Below are 15,249 nucleotides of genomic sequence, written 5' to 3' on the forward strand. Positions count from 1 at the left end.
AACAAAAAATAAAAAAATTACTAAATTATCCCTAAAATTATAATACTTATTTTTTCTTTATTACTGGGTCCACAAATTATTAGGCTCAACCAAAAATCACTAAAAATAATCCTCCATTATGTGACATTAATGATGGGTCCTGTTGGTTCATCAGGGTGCCCCACATAAAGAGGTTCTGTGATACCCCTCGATTCTAGAGCCATTGGTGATCAAGTCCGAGCATAAAATACAAGGGATATCAAACAATTAATATTTAAACAAGCATTTGAATACAAAAAGAATAATAAAGAAATAAATAAATAATAATCTGAAGGGAACTAAATAATAAATCCTCACTTAATAATCCTCAAATAAATAATAATTAAAAATCCCATAATAAAATCCTCCAATCCTCTGATACAAGTAATTATTTTGATTACAACTCGGGAATTCGTACTGTGGACCCCTAATAATATCCTAAGTGAAATAACTGAAGTGAAATAAATCGAATAACTAAAACATGAAGAAGAGTCCTACGTAGAGTCGGAAGAATGAATGACTGTCTCTGCTCGGCACGAACAATCTCTAAGACTGGAACTGACGAACACCTGAAAAATAATGGTGGGTCACGCCCACAAACAAGTTCTAATCTACTACATTCCAAATAGAGATTCGATACACATATACATCTTAGTTAATTCAACAATAACTAAATAATCCATATATAGATATATGCACACTAAAGGAACCTCACTAGATTATAGAATTGCCTCAACCTGAATAGTAGGCAACATGCAAAACGCACATATAGTAGGTATAAGTACTTAGACCTACCAGGGTACACAACTATACTATATCTAGCTACACATCCCTTGCAATATACGTACCCTAACCACTGATCCTGAGACTCAAGCTTATATCATGGCATAATTCTATATATAAAATCCGTCCTATCCAACCATCAAAATAAACTATTCAAATATTATTTTAATAATATGTCATCCAACTATTCCGTTGACCTGACAAGAAAATAAGTAGGACTTAACTTTATTAGTTAATCCATTCCCTTATATCTCCCCATCCCATAATGGTGCATTAATCCACAATATAATCACATAAAGGTTTCTATATCCATATAAAGATGCAAACAACCTCTATATCTAATAATCCACACAAACATGATATAAATCATATAAACATCACTTAAATTTAATTGAGAAAAAATAACAATTCTAAGTATTATGTAATTAATTTTAACTCATAAGAAATTAACACGCTTCTCAATTAATTGTACTCCTCCACAATCTAATTAAATTCATTTAAATCCATCTAATTGATTTAAATAATTTGGCATGTGTTGCGTTATGCCACAATCTACTAAGGAATTAATTCATGTTTGGAGAGGATGTTGAGTGAGAAGAGATGTTCGCGATTTCTAGAGAATTGTACCACATTGTGTATGGTGGTGCATTTAGAAGGAGAGAAATAGCGGAATGTTCAAAGGGAAAGAGTGGCCTACGGCAATGGTCGAACTTTACATTCTTCGTTCTCTTTTCAATTATGTGAAGAGGAGTTTTTGTTCTTCTTCTGATGATTTAATTACTTTCTTGGATTCTTTGGGGCCTTAGTCCCGGTTCCACTTTTGTAATTGGGACGCGTTCTCCTTTTGAACACCTTTTTAATGTTATTTTTACTTATAAAAAAAAAAATTTAATTAATTTAATCTTTTAAAATTAAATTTCATACTTAGTATGAGTACTTTAAATCATGCAACCCAATTCTTAATGAATCTATTTAAATTAAATTAATATTTAATAGAGATCCATCAATCAAAAATAACAAATACTAATTTAATAATCCCAGCATTAATCAAATTAACGTTAAAAATATTTAATGCAAAACCAATTCTGTTATATACCCAACTATCCATTCCTAAAACCATTGTCTTCTCTTCCTCGTTCGGTGTGCACAATTCATGAAGAAACAAATTCCAAATACAGTTTTACGTAAAACTACAAACTGATTCATGCCACTTTCTAATTCGCCTCGTTCGGTGTGCCGAACTTGTAAAAAACCACTAATTTTGACTTTACTCACATACATACAAACTGATACATCATGCATGGAAAAATTCTTTATTTATTTATTTTTATTATATTTTTTTTCCACCATTGTATTGACCTCCTCGTTTCGTGTGCATGCTTTATGTAGGAACAAACTTTAATTTTATATTTAAACACACCACTGATTCATGCTACTTAAGTCATGTAAAAATAAAATAAATTAAATTAAAACCAAGGCCACCAACAGTGTAGGCAAAAGAAAATAATTAAAACCCATTATTAAAACATGAACTGAAATTCCTAAATCAATCCATGTAATTTGATCCAATTAATTTATTCAAAGAACCTATAATTAATCTAGCATGCATAAGGTATGAATCAAAGGAGAAGAGAAGAATTAAAACTTGCCTTTATGGATTTGATAAAAACCCTAGCCTCCTTCCTTCTTCTTCCTTCTTTCTCTCTCTAAAATATATTATGTGATTATTTTCTAGCCCCTTTTACAACCCTATACTTATATATTTATAGGCAAATAAAATAACCCTAATCCTTTTCCCAATCCAAGTATAATTAAAAAAATATATAAAAGTTAATCTAAATAAAATATAAAAAGGTAACTAATTAAATAATTTATGTATATATAATCTATCTATATCCTCTATTATATAAATACATATATATACACATCAGATTATTTATGTTATAAATAATATTAATTAATAAATTTCATTCTTTATATATATATATATATATACATATACATATACAACTATCCATGGGTAACTATCCGTACCCATTTAACCTCCCATTCCAAGTAGTCCATGGGACCCAATTGGTTGGTCCACTACTACTATCCATATCCAATTCCTTTAAAAATGAAAAAATAAAATATATAAAATAAATAAATAAATAAATAAAGCAATTAAATTCCTAAACAAATACACATCATCACACACAATTTAATTTAAACAAATAAATCGAATATGCATAATTTTAGCACACAATTTAATTTAAACAAATAATTCAATTAACACATAAACAATTAAATCAATTAAACAAGTAAACAATTAGCCAAGAAATCAAATAACCAATTGAAATGCAATTAAAATAATTAAAATAATACCGAGATTATCCTTTTGAAATTAGGGATATTACAGGCTCCCACCCTTTCATGTTGTAAAAAGGAAGTGCAGATTTTTCTGCACTTCCCACTTGATGCCACCCCTTACAAATCTTAGCTGGATTAGCCCCTAAGACGAGGAGAATATAGAACCAAATTTATTTGTGGGTAGAAGCAAATCTATCCTGCAAAGCGGCTTATGGCATCCCCATTTCCATACGAGGAGATGCAGCGTCAAGTACAGGAATTGCTGTTGAAGGGGCTGGAGAGTCTCAGTTCTTTTTTGATGTTTGCTTTACTAGCTCGAAGGGGGGCAGTTGGGTGCGTTGATGATATTTGAATAAGAGTTGGTTCAACTATTTGCAATCATGCCAATGATGGATTACATCATGGACTGCCTGTTGGGGGTGTCTTTACCTTTCAAAGCTTACTTTAAATTCTAGAAAAGGGGAAAGGGATTTTTTAACTAGAGAGAAATGGATGTTTTCTGGGCTTTCAAGCAGGGCCACAATTATTGAAACCTTTTAGAGACAGAATGGAAACAATTTCGTGAGAAGAGACTGTAGACTTGATACTGATAGAACTGCTTATCAGCCACCTTCCTCCTTTTAGCATATACTTGCAAAGGAATCATAGAGGCTGATTTGGACCAGGACCTAAAACATGCAACAACTGACATTGAAAGGAAAGATGATGAACAGTCTCTTGCTCTCATGATGTATTCATGACGTTACATCCTGTTATGGACTTCACAAATCCAATGGAGTTGCAGATCAGTGGAGATGAAACATTTTTTTTTTCTACCCCTTGTAAAATCTATCAAAAAAAAAAAAAAAAAAACAGTATTCATGACGTTACATCTACTGATCAAATGAACTCTATGCATTTCAATATCTGCTGTTACTCTATTCAAATCTCTGTTTCTTTGATGATCCCAGGAATGTTTGAGGGTTGATGTAACTTAAAAACCTAATCATGTCAGTTAAGAAACGGTCATTCAACTTACATTTGATGGTTTTCTATCTCCTTCTTTCCTGTGAATAAGTTTGATTGTTATCCGTCTCTTTTAGGTTGCATGACTTGCATATAAAAACAATCGCATTAACTGCGGTTGAATCTATTTGATGTTGCTAGTGCTAATTTGGTGCCTTCTTCCTTCCATAGATGATATGTAATCATGAAGCAAGGGCCACCTCCGGAAAATTCAGTGATTTATCCTTTGTATCAGTGTGCTACAATCTACTTCACACAGTGCCCAATTTCTTATGCAATTGTGGAGTACATGAGCATGTGTTTGAGAAATTGTGTCCATGTAAAAGAAAACAAATGAACAGTTAATCTTCAAGGAGAGAATTTATACATATATGGTAGAGCCTAAGAATTAACGGAAGCTCCAAACAGTGCCCTACCCTTCAGCCTCTTTTGTTTGATCCTTAGTGTCTGGACCCACCTCACATTGTACAGATATTGTCTGCTTTTCGCCCTTTTGGTGCTCATGGTTTTAAAATATGTCTATACAGGTGGGTGGCATCATCCCTTATAAGTGCCTACAACTTCTCCCCCTAAATGATGTGGGCAGTCACAATCACCCCCTCTTGGGACTGAGTGCCCTCACTGGTGGGATGCACATAGGCTTGTGTTGCTCCCCCATATCAGATACCAAATGTCATGACCCACCTCACACTGTGTAGTTATTGTCCGCTTTGCACCCTCTTGGCGCTTACGGTTTTAAAAAGCATCTACACAAGTAGGAGGCATCCTCCCTTACAAGTGCCAAGAACTTCTCCCCCCAGGCGATGTGGGCTGTCACGCTTAGATATTGCTGTACTGGGCATTTAAGACCTTTTATATGGATGTTGTCTGCATTTAAGGTGGTTGGGGATTAGAAATTTACGTTTGTTTAATCAGGCATTGATGGGAAATTGATTAAGCCGGACTGAGGGGACAGTCTATGGAGGAGAGTGCTAGAAAGTTTGTGACTGATATGAGGGATTGGCACAGGAGAGAAGTGTGGTTGTCTCATGTGTTGTGGTTTTATGGAAAAATAATTGGTATGAATGGAAGGAATGCTCCAAGAATATTCAACATGTTGTGGGAAATGGTATGAGAAATTCTAATGGACTCTTAAAAGTCACGTGATCTCCAATTTCAGACACACAACATATGATACGACATGCATCTACAATTGTTCATGTCTATTATATAATTTTACCTAAAGCTCTGTTATGTTCCTGTTATTAAATTAATTTTTCAAGACAAGGGAAAATATTATTTACTTTAGAAGATATATGAAAAATATAAAATAAGATTAATACTTAGCATCGTCTCTTCATCGTTTAGTTTGGAGATTTAATAAATCAGATGCTTAGACGTATACTTTCAACCGTTACTGTTAGTGGATTTGATTTTTCTTATACTCAAGGATATAAAAGAGTGGTGAGAAATTTGTTTCTTGGGATTATGTTAATGCATATATAGATTCATTTTGAATTGTTCGGATTTATGTGGTTCATCAGTTAGTGCAATTTTTTGACGACCACAGGTCCACAACATAATAATTTGTTCTTTTGGCAGGGATTGAATGGAGCTTAGATAATGATGCGTCCAATGTTGCTGTTTTGGTTGCAAGCGAGGCTCATGCAATAACTTTGGCAATAGAGGGTCTGTTGGGTGTTGTATTTACAGTGGCTACTTTGACAGATGAGGCAGTGGATGTTGGTGAGGTAATGGGGTGTATGCATGTTTATTATGTGTGTATATCTATGCAAGTGTATTCACACATACTCTTGTTCTTTCTTCCTAGTGTGGAAATCATATGATATACTTATGTTATGCCCTTTCTTTCTTTTATTTTCTTGTAACAATCAGCTTGAATCCCCTAGAGATGACTCTGATCCACCATCGAAGTGTACTGGAAATACTGCAATTCTTTGCATGTCAATGGTTGATTCAATGTGGCTGACCATACTTGATGCACTGTCCTTGATTTTGACGAAGTATGGTTATTTGTCATCTAATGGATATAATAGTTTTAGTAATAAACCAATTTATCTATTTTTAACCTGAAGTTAATTTAAAAGGTCGCAAGGAGAGGCTATCGTATTGGAGATCTTAAAGGGATATCAGGCATTCACTCAGGTAACCATAATTTTGACTCTCTCTCTCTATCTCACACACACACGCGCACGCACACACACACACACGCACACTTATATATAGTTGGTTGCCAACTTGGCTATCTTTTAATATAAATGTTTTTTCAACCACTTCCTTTTTATTTTACTTTTTAATAACAAGACATTCTCGTTTCCAAAACCATGGTTTTATGTTCCAGTACAGCTCATTTTAGTTATATATTCTGCTCCTTATCATCCATTTTACGTTATCTGCTTATCCACTTCATCTAATACAATTGATGATGAAGATTTTGTAATTATTGCACAGGCATGTGGGGTTCTTCGCGCTGTAGAACCTTTAAACTCTTTTCTAGCTTCCCTATGCAAATTTACAATCAATTTTCCCGGTGAACCCGAAAAGAGGAGGTATGTATGTTAAATCTTCACAACATATTTTTATGCCAGCCATACATATTTATAACTTCAATATTCGTAGAAGTCTATACCGTCAATACATATCAATATTTCTTAGCCCTGGGATTTGTTGTTGTGGTTATGGAAGAGTTCTGACTTTATTTCCTTTTTAGCTTCTATCAATATGCCCCATCACATATAGTTTGCTTGTATGAACATGGAGCTCATTCATTTACAGGAATGTCTCTCTCATTTTTAAACTTACCATATGTTTAAACAGATACTAGTGTTGCGCCTTGACACAGATATGAGGTTTGGACATGGCAACTCCCAATATGTGAGGATGGAATTATGGCTGATTGATTATATGTTCTTATTTCTCAATATTATATATTTTTTTTGATAAGTAATAATTGAATAAAAAGCGTTCAAAAGGGGAACACGTCCCTTACACAAAGTGGAACCGGGATCTAAGGCCCCAAGAATCCAAAAAAATGATTAAATCATCGGAGGAGGAGCAAGAACTCCTCTTCACATTACTAAAATGAGAGCAAATAATATGAAGTTTCAGCGTCGCCGTGGATGACTCCTTCCCTTCGAACATTCTGCTATTCCTTTCCTTCCAAATGCACCACCACACGCAATGTGGAGCTATCCTCCAGTAGTTGCGTACACTATTTCTCATAAGACAACCTCTCCATGCATGAATCAAATCCTTAGAAGATCGGGGCATTACCCAAAGCATGCCAAACAAACCAAGTATAAGATTCCAGCAATCGTACGCCACGGGGCAATATAGGAGGATATGATCAACTAACTCACCATCTCGTTTACACAGGCAACACCAATTAACGATACAGTTACCTCTCTTAAATTGTCAATCGTCAGGATCTTACCCCATACAGTAGTCCATACAAAGAATGCCACTCTAGTTGGAGCCATAGAACGCCATATGGTCTTCCATGAAAATCAAGGCTATCAAAGTTAGATAGGCATAGGAACAAGGATTGTACTTCGAAATGACCATGGGAAGAGGGGATCCTTGTAAGATCATCACTACCTCTGCCAACTGCCTCCTGCCGATACAACAGATCCAAAAGAACGCATATCTCGTCCAACTCCCAATCTTGAAAAGAACGCCGAAAGTGCACGTCCTGCATAATCCTATTACTGTTAAGCCGATAACAGTTAGCTACGCAAGCATGTCTATCAACTGCAATACTTTGTAATATGGGAAATGTACAAGACAATGGCTGGTCACTGCACCATAGATCCTCCTAAAATTGAACACATCTGCCATCACGAACTTTGAATATGATGTGGGAAGAGAAAACATCCCAACCCTTCCGAATGAATATCCACACACCAACTCCTTCCACAATAGAAACCGGACGAGTAGACCAACCGCCACTCTCTTCTCCAAAACGACATGAAATAAGCCTTCGCCAAGGGCGATGCCTTTCCCTCCCAAATCTCCATAACCATTTATCTAAGAGAGCTTGATTAAAGGGAACCAACCTCCTGATGCCCGGACCACCCAACTTCATGGGCTTGCAAACTTGCTCCCATTTGACAAGGTGATACTTAAACTCTTCGCCCCTTCCCCTCCAAAGGAAATCCCTTTGGATCTTCTCGATCCTTTCGGTAACAGAGCATGGAATTTGGAACATAGATAAAAAAAATAAGTAGAAAGGCTCAATAAAGTGCTCTTTATAAGAGTAACTCCCCCTCCCCCCCCCCCCCCCCCCGCCAATCTCTTCACATACCTGTCAATCACAGGATCCCAACTCCCCACTCTCCTAGAGGAAACCCCTAGGGGCAAACCCAAGTAAGAGAACACCCTACACCCAACCGGGACAAGCACGTTCTTAGCCACGTTAAACTTCTACCTAGAAACCGCCTTAAAACAAGCCAGAATGCACCTCAAGTATCTAAGTTGAGACACATCAGCATCACAAAAAACTAGGGTATAATCTGCAAATAGTAAATGAGAGATCTCCAACTGATGGACTAGATCTCTGCCCACCCTAAAGCCCTTTATAAGACCGAGATCCTCTGCCCTCTTCATAAGTCTGCTCAAACCCTCCATTACAATGAGAAAAAGGAAAGACGACAAGGGATCTCTTTGTCTTAAACCCCGAGAACACCCAAGAAACCAGCGGGAGACCCATTCACAAGAACAGAGAACTTTACAGACGAAAGACATGTCTCTCTCCATTTCCTCCATCTGCTTCCAAACCCCATTCCCTGAAGGTAGTATAGCAGGAAATTCCAATTCACATGATCATAAGCTTTTTCAATCTCAAGTTTGCATAAGACTCCGGGGACACCACTTCGCAATCTGGAATCTACACATTTGCCTTCAATAAGAATTAAATCAAGTATTTGCCTTCGTCCAACAAAAGCATTCTGGGAGTCCGAAATAATCCCATCCATAACATCCCTCATCCTAAGAGCAAGAACCTTAGCCATGTGCTTGTAAATGCAACCCACTTGGCTAATTGGTCTAAAATCTTTAATGTCAGAAGCACCGCCCTTCTTAGGGACAAGGGCAATGAATGAGGCATTTAACGACTTCTCGAAGACGCCAGTAGAATGAAACTTCTGAAATGTACCCATCAACTCGTTTCTTACCACCGCCCAACTTTCCATCAGAAACCGCATAGTAAACCCATCAAGCCCTGGAGCTTTGTCCCCATTACAACTTGATAAAGCCTTTAGAACTTCCTCTTCAGAAAAAGGAATCTCAAGCCCATCTCTACCAACTCAGAAATAGCCTCAAAATGGAGACCATCAATCCTGGGTCTCTAAGCTAACGGCTCGGTGTAGAGCTTCTAATAAAAAGAAACGATCCCATTACGCACCTCTTCCTCCCTCCACAACTCCATACCATCGACCCGAATTTGCCCTATGTGATTACTCATTCTGTGGGCATTAGCAAGTCTGTGAAATTTTTTTGTGTTACGATCTCCCCCTTTTAGCCAAAGAGGCTGAGATTTTTGTTGCCACGAGGTCTCCTCCATACTAGCAATCTCAGCAAGAACTGCCTGACAGGAGGTTCTCCTACAACGTAGAGACTCCACATCCCCACCCGCCTCTTCAAGACGATCAATCTCAGAAAAATCAGCAAGGATTCTATTCTTCCTCCATTCAAGATTCCTGAAAATGTCCTTATTCCACTTCTTAAGCTCGAGTTTGAGAACCCTTAACTTCATGGCTAACGTAAAACTGGACGAACCTGTAACCAGTGCTTCCTCCCACCAAGACCGAACTTTCCCTTGGAAGTCCTCCACTCTCAGCCACATATTCTCAAATTGAAACGGGGAACATCGAGAACTCAAACCCCCACAATCCAAAACCAGAGGAACATGATCAGAGGTGACCCTTGCTAAAACTGCCTGAACAGCATCCGGGAATTTCTCTTCCCACTCCACAAAGATCAAAAACCTATCCAGCCTTGATAAACTAACTGGTTCCCTGCCATTGGACTACGTATAGGCTGTACCTTCCATTGGTAAATCATTAAGAAAATGCTCATCAATAAAGTCAGAAAATTGAACCATATCTGAAGACCACCTTCCCCTTATAGATCTCTCTCGCGAGGATCTAACAGAATTGAAATCCCCACCCAGGCACCAAGCAAGAGACCACAGTCCCTGAACATGGCAAAGCTGCTCCCAAAAAAGAGGTCGATTACTATCAACAACCAGTCCGTAAACCCTAGAGAAAAACCCATCTGAAATTGTCCTCCTCCATCTTAAACAGGCAAGACACAGAGAACCTCCCCATCCACACGTCCGTCCTAGACAACCATCTGCAATTCTACGTAACTAAAATTCTGCCAGAAGTACCTGAAGCATTCAAGGCCTCCCATTCCACAAACCTTCCTCCCCAAAGACTTGTAACAACCCCATCAGAAGTGGATGCCAACTTGGTTTCTTGCAGACAAACAACCTGGGCTCCCCACTTCCTTAAAGCTACCTTTACCACCCTCCCTTTGTCCCAGATCGTTGAGACCACGAACATTCCAAGTAATGATTCGTAGCTTCATTAAAAACCAAATAAAATTATCTCCCCTCCTTGCACTCCTACTTCTAGTCCTTCCCCTCTCCCTCACCGCCCCTCTCTTCCCTTCATAGTTGACATAAGAGATAAGATTCTTGACCTCCTGTTCCCCTTTCCAAGACGAAATACTTATTTCTCAATATTATATATATATATATATATATATATATTCGTCTTTCTCGGAGTTCGTATGCAAACGTTGAAATTTTTTAGAGAACAGAAATTATATTAGGAAATTTTGAGCATGGAAAATTTGGAGCTTGATAACTTTGATCAAGGAAGATGCCATGTAATGTACTGCTTTACTGTAACGGAATCTGCTGTATGGAAAATGATTGTCGTCATAGTGTGAATTTGATCCTTTCTATGGTGAGAATTGTGGTTTGAGTCCCATTGAAAGCAGGCTCATTCCGATACTTCTGGAACACAAACGCTTAAGATCCAAACATGACCCCAGGGCCCAAGTGCCAGGGTCGTGTTCTAATCTCATGGTAATGCGAGTGGGGTGCAGCAACTCATGGTATCAGAGCTTAGGTTCTAGACAACTAGGGGTCTAGATTGGTGTTGGGGACACTAAATGATGAAAAACAATTGGGGAGATATAAATGACTGATAATCAGCTTTGATTATAAAATTAGAATACTGAACACTGGATGATACTAGGTGAAAAGGGTAAATAATAAGAGTGATATTCATGGAAAATATAAGGTTTGATTATGAACTTTGGCATTAATATTTATGGAAAATGTTGTGGTCTGAACATGAAATTGGTGAGACTGAACAATCAAATTTGAGGGGCTGGATCAATATATTATACTGTTGAATGATCTTAAATGGAAATAATTTTTAAATCCAAATGGTTTGATTGAAGGGCATAATTGTGCGATCCAATACTCATGGGAGTAATATAATGATCTGACGAGATTTTCTCTGGGGGTCTTTGAGGGAAAAATTCTAATTTAAAAGGTGATTTTATTGTGAGAATTGCCCATGGGAACGAGAGATCAAGCCAATGGGCTCCAAGCATCATTTTAAGTCATAGACTCGGTGCCCGTTAAATGGTTTGATTGAAGGGCATAATTGTGAGATCCAATACTCGTGGGAGTAATATAATGATCTGAGGAGATTTTCTCCGGGGGTCTTTGAGGGAAATTTTTTAATTTAAAAGGTGATTTTATTGTGAGAATTGCCCATGGGAACGAGAGATCAAGCCAATGGGCTCCAAGCATCATTTTAAGTCACAGACTTGGTGCTTAACGGGCAATATGTAACAGTATCAGAAAATTCGGTTGTGATATTTTCTTGACCTTGCACACCATCTGATGTGCCAATTCACTGGAGTCCCTAGGGACTCGAAAAAGACTTCGTTGATTCCCTGGGACTTTCGAGTCTCGTGTGATTCTTGTTCCCTTTGATATATGAGTGAGTTTCAAACTTGAACTCGGACTCAATGACTTGGCTGATATGTAGAACCCTGGCTTCAAGTGTACGAAAGAGACTGCAAATTGAAAGATTTGGATCATCCCAGAAACCACCTCTAAGACCACGATCGTTATTACAATTTGGGAGGTGTTCTAAAACACAATTTCCCCTTGGATGTAGATGGGATGCACCCCCATTCCACCTAGAAAGAATGATAACTGAAATTCGGCGAAGGATAGAAGAGATTTAATGACATGGATAGGAAAATGAAGAAGTATGTCGCACGAATAACAGAAAAATAACCTATGAGTGACTCTGAAGAGAACCGAAAATCGTAGAGTTGGTTCTGGATGAAGAATGGTGGGATCGTCTTTTTGTAAATACGGAACTTTTGAAAGAGGCCTTACTTTTGTTTTAAAATATGAAGTGACCTTTATCTTGTAAAAACTTGGGGAACTTTTGCGGATGGTCTTACTCCTTTTTTTTTAAAAATTTTATTTAATTTTATTTTTTAAGTACGATTTCGTTGAAGGGAGCCCAAACAGGGGAATGCAGCCCACAAGGGCCACAACAACTGCCCAAACGAAGGAAGCTATAGCCTCAAGCTATCTACAAAAGACAATCAAATCTCCGAAGATTTACAATTTGACCCCTGTACCCTAGAAAATTAAGAGCTAAGAACAAAGAATCTAAACACCCCACAAGGAATATCCACCTCATCAAAGCACCTCCTATTCCTCTCTCCAAAGGGCCCGCCAAAGGCAAAGCGGAGTAGTCCTCCAAGCATCACTAACTTGGGGTGGGGGCCCGGATGGTCTTACTTTTACTTGTGAATATAAGATGACTTCAACTATGTAAATTTGATGTTATCTACTTAGAAATAAATCCCACTTAAAAAGCTTGTGCTTTATGATTGTGTCTATCATTGAAATATGGTACAAACCTATTATAGGATATAGCTAGAGTTAGATTGGATATCAGTATGTTTTTGGGTTAGAGAGGAGAAGGAGAAGGAGAAGAAAAGAGAATCTGGTGCGTGTATTTAGTTTCTACACACCACCTCTCCTATTTATATTAAGTAAGCAAAAATACAATAATGTCCTTAATAATCAAAAAGAACTCTAACACTCCCCCTCAAGCTGGAGCACAGAGATTAAACATGCCTAGCTTGAAACACAATCGCTGAAAAGCACCACGAGCTAATGGTTTTGTAAGAATATCAGCCAACTGATCGTTAGAGCAAACATAGGGAGTAGCAATTTGTTTCCGCATCAAAAGATCATGAATAAAATGACAATCAACCTCTATATGCTTGGTGCGCTCGTGAAAAATAGGATTGTTAGCAATAAGTTAGCTTCCTGATTGTCACAATACATCGACATAGGAGTAGGAACATCAATACACATCTCCTGAAGAAGCGAGCGAACCCACAACATCTCAGAGGCGGTGTGAGCCATAGCACGATACTCAGCTTCAGCACTAGAACAAGCCATGACAGACTACTTTTTACTATGCCAAGTAACCAGATTACCACCAGCAAAAGTGCAATAACCAGATGTTGATCGCTTATCAGAGCAACTGCCAGCCCAATCAGCATCACTTAACCTTGTCAGAGATAAAGAGGAAGAGGGTTTATACAACAAGCCATTTCCAGGTGCACCCTTCAAATAACACACAATGCGACAAACTGCCTCGAAGTGAGGTCGACGAGAATCATGCATGTACTGACTAACCACACAAACAACATATGTAATGTCGGGACGAGTAACAGTAAGATAAATCAATTTTCCAACCAATCGTTGATATCGTCCAGCATCAACAAACAACTCTCCCTGTTCACCATCAAGTTTGACCATAGAGTCCATAGTAGTATCAACAGGTCGAGCACTTTAAAAACCGGTCTCAGACATAAGATTGAGAACATATTTCCGTTGAGACAATGAGATGCCTTGACGAGAACGAGCAACTTGAAAATAGCGAAGAGAATCCAAGTCCTTAGTATGAAATTGTTGACCTAAATGTCGATTCAATTCTGCAATGCCTGATGAATCACTCCCAGAGATGATAATATCATCGACATAGACAATTAAGACAATGGTACCAGCAGAAGTGTGGCGAACAAATACAGGATGATTTGAAGTAGAGCATTGGAAGCCAAACTCAATCACCACAGCACTGAACCTATCAGACCAGACACGAGGAGACAGCTTTAGACCATAAAGAGCCTTTCGCAGTCGACAAACTAGGTGCTCACTACCAGCAACAACATAACTCGGAGGCTGATCCATGTAAACTTCCTCTTGAAGGTTGCCATGAAGAAATGCGTTCTTTATGTGAAGCTGATATGAAGGCCAAGAACAATAAACTGCCATAGAAAGAAGAACCCGTACAGAATTAAGACGGGCTACAGGAGAAAAAGTCTCTAAATAATCAACTCCATAAGCCTGCGTATACCCTTTGCAACCAAACGCGCCTTAAGACGCTCAGAAGCATCGGGAAGATATTTCACAGTGTAAACTCAACGACAACCAACAATTCGTTTCCCAGAAGGAAGAGCAGTAAACTCCCAAGTCTGATTTTTATGAATAGCATTCATTTCCTCATCCATAACATGTTTCCATCCAGACATAGATAAAACTTGTTGATAAAACGAGGGAATAGAGATAGAAGACAAGGTAAAAGCAAAAGACTTGCCAATGCTCACAGAAGGGGCAACCACATTAGGAGGATAAGGGTGGATGGGGTGTTGATTAGTAAAGACGAGGAGATTTGTAAGAGCTTTTCTGAGTACTTTTCGAAGTTGTTCACTGAGTCAGCCGATTGGCATCCTTTGTTTGATGGGCTTCAATTTGATTCTATTTCGGGAGAGGAGTGCTCTGTTTTGGAAGAGCCTTTTTCAGAAGAGGAAGTTCTCTCTGCTCTGTAGAGCTGTAATGGGGATAAAGCTCCTGGACCTGATGGTTTTCCTATGAGATTCCTTTTGGAGTGTTGGGAGGTGGTCCGTGAGGAGGTGATGGGCTCTTTTCATGCCTTCCATGTGCAGGGCTCTTTTGAGAAAAGTTTGAATGCA

At 38.1% G+C, this 15,249-nt stretch overlaps 1 protein-coding gene across 2 annotated transcripts in view; it reads left to right on the forward strand.

Moving 5' to 3' along the window:
• LOC132295225 (uncharacterized) overlaps nt 1-15,249 on the forward strand; it is a 125,244-nt gene that overhangs the window by 41,892 nt on the left and 68,103 nt on the right. For both annotated transcript variants that reach the window (XM_059793397.1, XM_059793396.1), the window contains exons 15-18: nt 5,737-5,885; nt 6,031-6,158; nt 6,243-6,300; nt 6,607-6,704. In XM_059793397.1, coding sequence (XP_059649380.1) covers nt 5,737-5,885; nt 6,031-6,158; nt 6,243-6,300; nt 6,607-6,704 — 433 coding nt within the window. The remainder of the gene's footprint in view (nt 1-5,736; nt 5,886-6,030; nt 6,159-6,242; nt 6,301-6,606; nt 6,705-15,249) is intronic.

The sequence above is a fragment of the Cornus florida genome, unplaced genomic scaffold (assembly GCF_030987335.1).
Source record: "Cornus florida cultivar Cherokee Brave unplaced genomic scaffold, ASM3098733v1 CherokeeBrave_3.0.0_Hap2_Chr02, whole genome shotgun sequence".
Taxonomy (NCBI): Eukaryota; Viridiplantae; Streptophyta; class Magnoliopsida; order Cornales; family Cornaceae; genus Cornus; species Cornus florida.